The 11,754-nt window shown below is 40.1% G+C and overlaps 1 protein-coding gene across 1 annotated transcript in view; it reads left to right on the top strand.

Annotated features, from left to right (window-relative positions):
• taf2 (TAF2 RNA polymerase II, TATA box binding protein (TBP)-associated factor) overlaps positions 1 to 11,754 on the top strand; it is a 35,589-nt gene that overhangs the window by 15,128 nt on the left and 8,707 nt on the right. The window contains 10 exon segments of the mRNA XM_020606742.1: positions 7 to 89; positions 1,873 to 1,938; positions 2,169 to 2,295; positions 2,576 to 2,701; positions 4,407 to 4,547; positions 6,360 to 6,470; positions 6,867 to 7,060; positions 7,984 to 8,123; positions 9,127 to 9,196; positions 10,114 to 10,223. Coding sequence (XP_020462398.1) covers positions 7 to 89; positions 1,873 to 1,938; positions 2,169 to 2,295; positions 2,576 to 2,701; positions 4,407 to 4,547; positions 6,360 to 6,470; positions 6,867 to 7,060; positions 7,984 to 8,123; positions 9,127 to 9,196; positions 10,114 to 10,223 — 1,168 coding nt within the window.

The following is an 11,754-nucleotide window of genomic DNA, read 5'->3' as shown; positions in this document are numbered from 1 at the left end:
CAAGAGCTAGATGGATCCTTTAACCACAACCTGCAGATAGAGGAGAACAGCCTCAAGCATGACATCCCCTGCCACTCCAAGAGCAGGCGGTAGGTACTACAACAAGATGCACGGTTTCAGTTTCTCAGGATTAGTGAAGATTGTATTTTGTATACATAATATTGTATTTATTATATTTCACTATGCATTTTATATATATATTTTATACATACTGTGTTGTTAAACATTATAATATGCTGTTATATTATGACTATGTTCACATAGAGATAGTTACGTTATATACCATGTACTGTATTTAGTGCAGGTTTTTCTAAATTACTGCTCATATAGTATTAGTGTGATTATTTAATGATTAATCTGTTGATGATTTCTATGTTTAATTGATTAGGTGGATATATAATAAACATACAGAAGTCTATTTTCCATGTAATTAAAAATGACTTCCAATTAAACCATCCTCATCCTATGCAGTACACTATTAAACAAGAATAAATTATTTGTTCAAGAACTGAGCTTTTATAAAGTGCAGCACAGGTCCTTAAAGTGTTAACAAAACACTGAAATGTTTATTATTTTAAATAAATGACCTGTTCATAAAACATACCATGCTAATGTGAAGAGCTAGTACAAACATGACTGTCACTGGTGACAGTTAAAAGTACATTTGAATATACCAAAACAGGCCTTAACACATTTACTCTGAGGCAGTGTGCTTTGCCATCATCCTCCTTAACTTGCATATGTGTCATCAATATTCCTGAACACACCTTTACAACTCTATAGCTCTGTGCTTATTGCATTATTGTGCACCGATCAGACACAACGTTAAATCCCCCTGGTGGTTTTAATGTTATGGTGGACAGGGCCAGCATGTCAATAATCTAATGCTGGCCATGATCAGTGTGTCAGAACACGCAGTGCATCACAGCAGGTTGCATATCCACAGGTTGTTCAGTGTGCCCATGCTGACCCCCATCTACCACTAGGTAGTTTTAATGTTGTGGCTGATTGGTGTAACACTCAGCTGTTTACAGGTGTTTCATGTTTAGCTACATGAATTGAACACAAATGCAAATAACAGCCATTATTAGCAGCCTATGTTACACATCCCACCATTATATTCTATAGACTAATATATCCTATGTAAAAAAGTAATGTTAAGCACGTGACTTAAAATCAGGAAGATCAAATTTTAGTATCATAATTTCTTACTAACTAAAGTTAATGACTTAAGACTCCCATTCTTCTGTAACGTCAAGGTATCTTTTCTTTAGGCGCTAATGCGTTAGCATCATGCTCCACTGCCATTACATATATATGATTTGAGTCATGGGAGGATAGTTCATGAATGTTTGTGAACAGCACTTTAATTTGAATTTTCTAATATTATTATAATAATATTTTCTCTCTCTCTCACATACGCACGCACACACACACACACACACACACACACACACACACACACTCACACAGTCTGATTCTTAAGATGACTCTCAGTAATTGCAGTGAGCCCAACAACTGACATAAATGCAGAGGAGTATATTGTTTCTTCTGTTTCAACAGGTTTGCAGCCAAGCTTGTCACATTTTAAATAACCAAAATATATTGCTTTGTCACTTAAACTGTAATGTTTTATCATGTGGAGCAGGAAAACAAGTTCTGCCAACACACAAGCTGACTGATGTTTTCTTGGTGGCTCCGTGGCTCATCCTGATACATCTCTATTGTGACTCTGATGTTTCTCTTATGGTTCCCTTGTGTATATTCTATTGTAACAGAAATGTCAACCACAAAATGGTTCTGAAAAGTGAATGTAGCCCATGTTACTCTTTAGTTTTTGGATAACTAGCCACTGTTGGTTTCTTTCCATAGAAACAAGAAAAAGAAGATCCCTCTGATGAATGGAGAGGAGGTTGACATGGATTTGTCAGCCATGGAGTAAGACATTACTACTGTCTAATACTGTTCGAGCTAAAATGAACAGATAGAATATTCTGTTGGCCATTATAGCCACCTGATTCATCTCCTTGTTGAGATTAGGTGTGAAAGCACAGAGAGGTTGATGGGAAGCAGTTTCCACAGGTGTCTGCATGAACCTGTGTGAGCTGAATTAAGATGGTTCACATTTCCTTCCTTCACTGTGTTGCTGTGTCTTCTTTTTCCTGCAGTGCTGACTCTCCTCTCCTCTGGATCCGGATTGACCCAGACATGTCCATTCTGAGGAAGGTGGAGTTTGAGCAGGCTGACTTCATGTGGCAGTATCAGCTGCGCTATGAGAGGGACGTAGTAGCACAGGTGGGCTAAATGACAAGAGTGCTGTTTTCCTCCTCAGCTGATATCACTGCATTCCTGTTGTGTGCTTTCATAAGGGCTGGGTTCCAGTAGCTGGTTCCATTTTGAATCCCATTCTCATTGGCAAAAGACCGGACGTTGTTGGGTTCTAGTGTTTCATATTTCTTTTTACTCTTTTGTATTAGCCAAAAGTAATTGAAGATGTAACAGCATCTCATTTTGGTTGAAGTCATATTAATAAACATTTCATACTGTCTGTCCTGCTATCCTTTTCCTCTGCTAGGAGGAGGCTATCTCTGCACTGGAAAAGTTCCCAACTCCCCCCTCCAGACTGGCACTGACTGACATCCTAGAACAAGAACAGTGTTTCTACAAAGTCCGCATGCAGGCCTGCTTCTGTTTGGCTAAGGTGTGTGTATGTGTTTATTGTGCCTGCTTCTGTTTGGCTAAGGTGTGTGCATGTGTTTATTGTACTTCAGCCGATTGTCAAAAGGTACACATGAGTTTTCCCTAATATGCCTGACAGTGTTTTATCCTGTTAAGGGGTCACAGGTATCCACAACAATATGCAACATATGTTCTCTCAGCTCATCTTGACCTCTGGTTACACTGATAATGAGTGTGATGACACCCAGCCATAAAGAAACTCTTCTGTTTTGGTGTTTAAACACATCACATGACACCTTGTTGCCATGTGACCTCAAGGATCAGCAGTGTAAGGTCTTGAGCTTGTGCCTTGTTGGTTTTATTTTCATAAAATAATAATAATGATTTGCTTATCAAATATGTCAGAGGTCACAAGAATGTGGTTAATGTGGTCTTTAGTGTAAAAACAATCTGTTCATATTGAGTGTGGTTTTCACCATTATTGTTTTAAATGGCTCTGGAATTAATTTACTTCAGTAAATTAGGCAATAAAACCTATTGAAAGTAGCATACAGAAAGTTAGAATAGAAATAGGTCGAAAATCGAGAGACTGTTGCTTGGCAAAGGTGGAATCAGTTGACTGAATTATCCAGTTCTGTGGCTACAGGAAATTCTCTGTGCTATGGATTGGTCTATTCCAACTTTAACCCCACTGGATTTCTACCACTCAGGGTCCACCTCTACCAATATTTTCACAACATGATAAAAGGAGTTGAGGTTGAAATGGCAGCACTTCACTTCTTCATTAAGTTTAATTGTAAAGGCCTTTGGTATAAACTACTACCACTACAGCTACTACACATGCATATACACAGAGACTGATAAATAAGCTCATACAGAGAAACAGACACACATGTGTCAAGAACATGCATAGAAACATGCTATTATAGCCTTACATATCCAAATTGCCCGCAAAGTGAAATATGACTTGACTTTAGCCCTCCGATTGACTTGGCTGCTTTATGATTGGTTGGAATGGCATGTGCTTGTTTGTTATAGGTAGAAAATGGGGGAAGGTAGAAGGAACAGCATGGGGCTGAAAAATGGGAGGGAAATGCATAAAAACTGCAAAATGCGCACATGTGTTAAAAACACTGACACAAAAATATAGATGTGTTGGTGAATATGTGCATACACACACAGAAAAACATTCCAGAGTGTATAGCCACCTTTATTTATCTAACCAAATGACAACATCCTGTGTCAGTGACCCTCTAGCCCTTTAATTCTACACTCACATAAATTCCCCAATATCCTGTTAAAACTGTCACTGGAGCCACTAGTCTTCATACCTGTGGAAACCTTGTGTGCTTTTCATGTGTACATTTGCCTTCTAGTTTGTATTTCATTTCTCACCACAAACATTATAACAGACAAAAGGACATTGTTATGCATTGTTATCACAATCACGACTTGTCATTTGTTTGCCACACAACATTTGTCAAATGACTGTTATAACTTGTGAGGGTGTAGTGTGTACTTCTCTGCACATTTTACATTTCACGTTTTCTAGAAGTCTTGAATATTTTAGTTTCCGATTTTAATATCTGACTGTAACAGCAGCAGATAGAGGACAGATGCTGCCCCCCCCCCCACATGTGGCAGCTTGATCAGATCCAGACTGATGTAATTTATTGTTTGACTGCAAAACTGTGCATCTGTTTTGTGTGTGCTTGGAAAACTTGCAGATAGCCAATGCTATGGTGAGCACGTGGCAGGGCCCGCCAGCTATGAAGTCCCTGTTCACCAGAATGTTCTGCTGTAAGAGCTGCCCCAACATTGTCAAGACCAACAACTTCATCAACTTCCAAAGCTACTTCCTGCAAAAGGTACATCATACAAACTAAATGCACTGTCAGACAGACACTGGTTTTCACTAACAGCTTCAGTAGCACTTATCATCACCAAGCCACTGTGGAAACAAGCTTGAAATCTCTTTCAAAGCCTTAGGCTGCATTCAGACTCAGTTTGAACGGTGTGAAAAAACGCAGCCCTTTCAGTTCTAGGGGAGATTGCATTTACCGCAGCCAGCACTGCAGGGGCTCTGGCAAAACGACACAACCCTGTGCGGCAAAAAAGTTGTATCTGGTTCAGCTTTCACTGCACCGGATGGTGACATCAAAGGCTGTATTGGCCGTGGACGCCCATGGGAAGAAGACTTTTGTTTACCTTGCTACTATGAGCATTCACTGCTATTCACTGTCAAATCTGGGCCACAGTTAATACACCATAATGACACGACATTCATTGTCATTAGAACTGGATGTTAAACTGTATTTTTACCTATCAGTGCCGACACACTGGTGGTAGAATTGGTGCTAAGGTAGAGTAGCCTGTGTTAGCAGCATGACTAACCAAAACACAATAGAAACTCCCGGGCTGAAAACGTGAATGAAGCTGCTCACATTGACTCATCACAACATGGCCATATTGTGGCCATATCACACCTACAGCACCCCCCGACTAATGCAGCCCCAGGCGTTAAAACACAGTTGTGTTTTTACCATTGGCCTTTCAAGTAGGGCTGATGTTTTCATATGATTGTAGCTCATCACAGATGTAGAGTGGCAAGAAAAAGTAAGTGAACTCTATTTATGTAGAGGCTGCTCTTGAAATATGGTCAGATCAAGTTGCAGTTATGAACAGTTGTTGTATTCTTGTCCATACTGAATGCGTCATTCAAACATTCATTATAGTTTGGAAAATATACGAACCTCTGGGCTAGTGACATCAACCAATGCTATTTGAGTTGGGAATTAGCAAAGTCAGGTTCATTGACGGGATTTGTACAGACATTCTAGGTGTAGGTTAGAGCTACTTTGACTTAGTCAAGTCAAGAATCTTTGTCTTTATGCATAGCACAACGAAATTTTTTCCGACAGACATATTATTTACATAACACAATTGTATAAATAATAAATACAAAGAACACTTAAACATTTTGAGTTTGTCATTCACAAGAGGCATCTGCTGATGTGAATGATGCTTCACAAACAAGAGATCTCAGACTTGCTCTCAAGAACTGCTGATTTGCATCAAGCTGTAAAGGGTTACAGGGTGTAGATATTCATCAGTCCATGTATATGAAGATGTTTTAGTTTTGTGGCCACTGTCCATAGAAGTGGGCACCCAGCTAAGATGACTCCACAGGCACAACACAGAAGGTTCAGTGAGATACAAAAGAAGCTCAGAGTGACAGCTGCAGGCTCAGAGGAATCACTGGAGCTGGTTAACATCTCTGTTCATGAGTCTAATACTCAAGCAGCGCGGCATCCATGGCAGGACACTACAGAGGAAGCTGCCGCTCTCCAAAGAGCATGCTGACACATTTTAGTAGTGAAATACCACAAATATGTTTACAATTAAGTTTGTAAGCAGTGTTGTAAGCACTGTTCCATACTTTGTCCACCAGGGAGCCCTGGGTTTATTTTTCAGCTGTAAAATGTCCCACTCAGAACATCTTTAGTAAACATGTTTATGTTAAAATGTAACTAGCAAGTGATACATCACTGCATGTTTAAAATTCTCAAGTATTCGTATCAGTCTCAAAATTCCAGGACTGGCTGGGCTCCGATGATGTGCTATTTCCATGTCTGTATCATATCATCTGATTGCTGTTTTGTCTTTGTTTTCCATGTCAGACGATGCCGGTTGCCATGGCATTATTAAGAGATGTCCAGAACCTCTGTCCAAGAGATGTGCTCAACTTCATACTTGACCTCATCAAGTACAATGACAACAGGAAAAACAAAGTAAAGAGACACATAGTAACATGTGCAGCATTTTTCATGAAATGTCCATTGACATCAGGAACTAGTTTGACATGGATGCTCTGCCTAATTTCTTTTCAGCTGCTACAGGGTCCAGTGAGACTCACCAGCCTTTCATACCCGCTCTTTGCCCTCCCCTCATGTCCTGCTTCCAGTAACCACATGAACTACTGGTTGCGGGAAACAGGACATGATGGGAGCCCTTCAGTCTGAAGCTAATGTTAGCTGACTAACTGACTGATCAGTCCAGTACAACACTATGGTTACTGCCCATATGACACAAAGCACTACCGTTAGTAAACCCTTGGCTCCACTGATCAGCTTCTGTAGAAGGAATTTAATTGCTCCTCCTTTCCTCTTCCTCTTGCCTGTCTTTAGTTTTCAGATAACTATTACCGTGCAGAACTGATTGAAGCGCTGACCAACTCTCTGACCCCAGCTATCAGCATCAACAACGAGGTGCGAACAGTGGACAATTTAAATGCTGATGTTCGTCTCATTCTGGAGGAGATCACCCGATTCCTCAATATGGAGAAACTGCTGCCTAGCTTCAGAAACACCATCACCGTCAGGTAAAGAGCTAAATGTGTCCCTGTATATTTTTATATATGTATATGTTCTCCTAAAATATTTTTCTCCTGGCAGGTCTTCATCTCAGTTTGACGTAATAAAATAATGTTGGTGTATGGCTTCCTATTGCTGTAAAAGAGAGCAGTTCTCTCTAGTTTCCACCTAACCCCCTTATTTCTGATCTTATGGAGCCAATCCCAGCTGATGTTGGGCGATGGCCAGGGTACACCCTGGACAGGTCGCCAGTCTATCACAGGGCTAGGAGTCCCCGACTCTACAAGGAAATTTATATGTATAGCTTCTGCCACAAGAATTGAACAACAAAGTGATAAAAACACATTTTTACAAGATAATGGTTTTCTCATGACCTGTTTTGCAAGACACAGATGTTTGAAAGATTTCTCAATGCTTAAACTGTCTGAAAATAAAAACAACATTTAGTCTTTCATATGTCACACAAAGTACTGTGCAAAATACACTGGCCACTGAATAACTACAGAATGGCTTGTTTTTAACTTATGTTGAGATTGTGTGGTGTGGAAGACACATTTCAATGACAGTATAATGCAAACCTTATGAATTTTCTGTAGTTAATGAGATTTTTATGTCCTCATTTTATAAGAATCAATAGGAATTCATAGGAAATCAAGTCCATCTTTGTCATGTTTACCTTTTGTTTATCGTTCTTGTGTAACTTGTTTTTCTCATATTTCAGAGTGACACCTGTAGGCTGCATCACTTTCAGCTTAGTAAATGTTGACAGCTGAAGTTAGTAGGGAAAAGCATTGTACTATTTATTTAGGATGTCTTAAGCAAAAAGAGAATGTTTAGTATTATCTGGACTCAGAGGAAAAGGCTGAAAGTTTTTCTGTTGGTCACCGTTTGTGAATTCCTTGGATTTTTCCTGTCTTCCCCTTCTCTCCAGTTGTCTGAGAGCGATTAGTCAGCTTCAGAAGAATGGTCATATTCCCAGTGACCCATCGCTCTTCAAGTCCTACGCTGAGTATGGACACCTTGTAGATGTTCGCATTGCTGCTCTGGAGGCCCTTGTGGACTACACAAGAGGTGTGAGATTTGTCTGCTTGCTGTTTTTATTCTTAGCATTCTTATGAAACCCACTGAGCCAGCTCACAAGTCTCTGGTCAGCCTGGAGTTTTAAAAGTGGAAACATTAAATTACATTGATTACCTGTAGAAGCTCGAGAACAGAGCGATACATTCTGATGTGCTTCATTATTGAAACAGTCTGTGAGGCAGAGCTCATCTCACAGCGCTCTCTGTCTCCCCCCTTGTCACAGACACACTCTCTCTTTCTCGCTCCTCCACTCTTATTGTGACTTGTCCACAGCTTGTATTTTTATGCCTCTGTGCCGGCGATAGCAGCGGCTGGAGACATTATGTTTCCGGGTCGTCCGTCTTTATATCTGGCCCATAACTGTGAATGCAGTATGTCAGAAACAGCTTGAGGGAATTTCTTCAAATTTGACACAAGTGTCCACTTGGACTCAAGGAGGAACAGATTAGATTTTGGTGGTCAAAGGTTAAGGTGAGTGACCTCATGTCTGTCCCATTCCCCTGAACTTGACATGTTGAGGCCTACAACCTGCAGAGACATTGTAGTTTGTGTTGTTTTCATGACATTTCCTCTCCCTGGCAGCTGTCCCTCTGACTCAGGCTGCCAGCTTCACCGTGGCTAATGTTTCTTAGGTCTTTTATTTAATTCTTCTTCCTAAGTATTTCTCACTGAGAAGCTATTTACCTCTTTTTTTCCCTTTTGGTTCTTGTTAGTGGTTACCTAAATAACTTGAAGCTCCTATAAACTAAGGCTCAGCCATTGCTGTCTTTACTTGCAGCTTAATACTGGTGCATCATTTTAGAACATCCAACAAACATTGGTGTCTGTTTAAAACATCCGGTTACTAAAAGCTAATTCACATCTTCCAACCAATTAAGGTGAATGCATTCACCTTAACTGGGTCAGTTTTTTGACCTGTCTTCAGTATTTTGGGACTGGTTTTTCTAATGACATGTTCTTGTATCCTTGTTTCCTTGTGCTTTTTGTCCTCCAGTTGAAAGAAGTGCTGCAGAGCTGCAGTGGCTGCTCACCATGGCCCAGGATGACCCAGTTCATTATGTCAGGTTAGCTAACACTTAGCACATCTAACGCATATATGAGCTCATCTAACAACCTTCCCACTGTGCACATTACATCCTGCCTGTAAAAAAGGCCCAAAGTTTATACTGTAGTGGTTACTTTCCTAGGTCAGAGCCCTGTAAGTTGAAGCATGATGTAGCCTATTGACGTCACTTCCACTGGGGCGTAGTATGAGTGTCGAGTGGTGCTTGTCTACTTAGTGATGGAGATATGTGGTTGTGCGTTAATACTATGTAAGTATTATCAGTTATGGGCCCTTTAAGGAGTTTTCCTCGCTCACACTGCCTTCCCAATTGTTTTCTTAGTTCTATACTATTTTACTGTTACATCAAACAATAGTGTGGATGGAAAAAGATTACTAGTTGTCTGATGACTGTTCAAGTCCATAATGCATGAAGATGAACAGGATCTGTAGCATACAGTGTGTGTTGTTAGTCTGATGATCTCACCACTGATATCGAAGATAAAGTTCATTGTAGGTTTTCACTAATTTGAAACTCCCTTTGTTAATCTGTTCCTGATTGACGAGTATAAGTGCACAGGCTTATGACCTAGATGTGGCCTAGAGGGAAAAAGTAGGGAAACACCTTTTTTGTGTTTGTGTTTAATGGATCGGAAACTGTGCTGGTACTGGAAGTCCGGAAGTGTAAATGTGGTGGTTTTTAAGATGTACCTTACCTCACAGTTGTGTGGATTTGTTATCTCCCTATTATCACACTAGTGTATTTTGCCATCTGGGTAGGTAGTCATGCATGGTTAAATTTAAATGACCAACCTCACCTGCACTTAATCAAAGGTCATAGTCATTGTTAATTGGCTATACCACTGTCAAACTAATGGCCAGTGTGTGAATTTTCATCTTCTTTTGCTTGTCTCTATTTCTTGTTTGTTGTCCAATCAGACATAGGATCCTGGGTATGCTGTGCAAGAATCCACCATTCACCAAGACAACTGACTCTGCTCTGTGTAATGAAGCACTGGTTGATCAACTCTGGAAGTTCATGAACTCAGGTGGGACACAAAAACGCATACAGACACACACCTGCACTCTTTATGACAGGCAGGCTGTTAAATCCTGATGACATCTTGTTAGAGTCAGTCCAGTAGCCCCCTTCAGGCCTGATAACTTCTGTGTTATGGATAAAGCTTTTTCAACCAGAAATTTAGCTGGTTGTCACTGTCCCATTGTATGTCTGGTGTGTAAGTCAGATTTGTGGAGCTTGTGACTGAATATGACGCATCTAATCATAAATCCTTCTCCTTGTTGTTGATCAGCTGCAGTTGACAGTGTATTAAGAATGTAGTGAACAGCGCTGTTCACTTTCTGTCTTGCCAGTTTTCTGTACAAGCATACCAAGCTCAATTGTATTTGGTGCCAGCCAGTTCATAAAAGAGGACAGTATGTGTTCCTATTGTGTTCCTATTGAGTTAAAAAGACTTTTCAGCCTGTATAGGAGGAATAATCCAGCTAGTATGTTTGTGTGCTACCTTGTGCCACCAAAGAAACTACCAGGGTCTGTTAGCACTGAACCTGTTCTTTCTGCTGACATTTTCACATTTCTGTGATGAATAACTTTTGGTGATGTGAGAAGGTTACTCAACTCCAAGGCAAAGCTGTTTTAATAGGTTTGGGGGTACACAGTTTTAGATTCAGAATGAGGTTTTGGACCTTTTCCCTCTACTCTTTTAATGCACGGTCTAACCACAAAGGGGGCTGATCCAACCACAAGGAGTGGAATTACACTGAGAGTTCATTTGAGTTAAAAAGACTTTTCAGCCTGTATAGGAGGAATAATCCAGCTAGTATGTACCTTGTGCCACCAAAGAAACTACCATATTCCATCCTAATGTTCGACATTTTCTTACTGCATACCAAAGCTAGCATTGCCTGATCACAATTGTACTGAAAAACACTAAAACATGTTTTTCACAACAGGAGCCATTCTCAGTTTACCACTTCTTATTACTTTGCAGCTTCAGATTACTGAGGAGATAGTATTTCACTGGTACTGTTTGAATGTTTTCAGAAACTACGGTGGCTTCAGAAAGTACTTGTTGTTTTTTTGGACTTGGTTCAAAGTTAATTTTTGAAGAATTTCCAAATCATTGAAAGGTCCCAGCAGCACAGTTGGCTCCATGCCTGTGGTCTGGGAGTTTGGAAACACTAGACACACCAAGGCGAGCATATTTGTATGGCACATTTTGATGCACAGAGGCAAGTCAGAGTGCTTTATGTGATGTATATACAGTGGGTACGGAAAGTATTCAGACCCCCTTAAATGTTTCACTCTTTGTTATATTGCAGCCATATGCTAAAATCATTTAAGTTCATTTTTTTCCTCATTAATGTACACACAGCACCCCATATTGACAGAAAAACACAGAATTTTTGACATTTTTGCAGATTTATTAAAAAAGAAAAACTGAAATATCACATGGTCATAAGTATTCAGACCCTTTGCTGTGACACTCATATATTTAACTTAGGCTCTGTCCATTTCATCTGATCATCCCTGAGATGGTTCTACACCTTCATTTGAGT

The sequence above is a fragment of the Monopterus albus genome, unplaced genomic scaffold (assembly GCF_001952655.1).
Source record: "Monopterus albus unplaced genomic scaffold, M_albus_1.0 scaffold81.1, whole genome shotgun sequence".
Lineage (NCBI taxonomy): Eukaryota > Metazoa > Chordata > Actinopteri > Synbranchiformes > Synbranchidae > Monopterus > Monopterus albus.
Note: the sequence above shows the minus strand (reverse complement) of the source record. Positions and strands in the feature narration are given on the sequence as shown.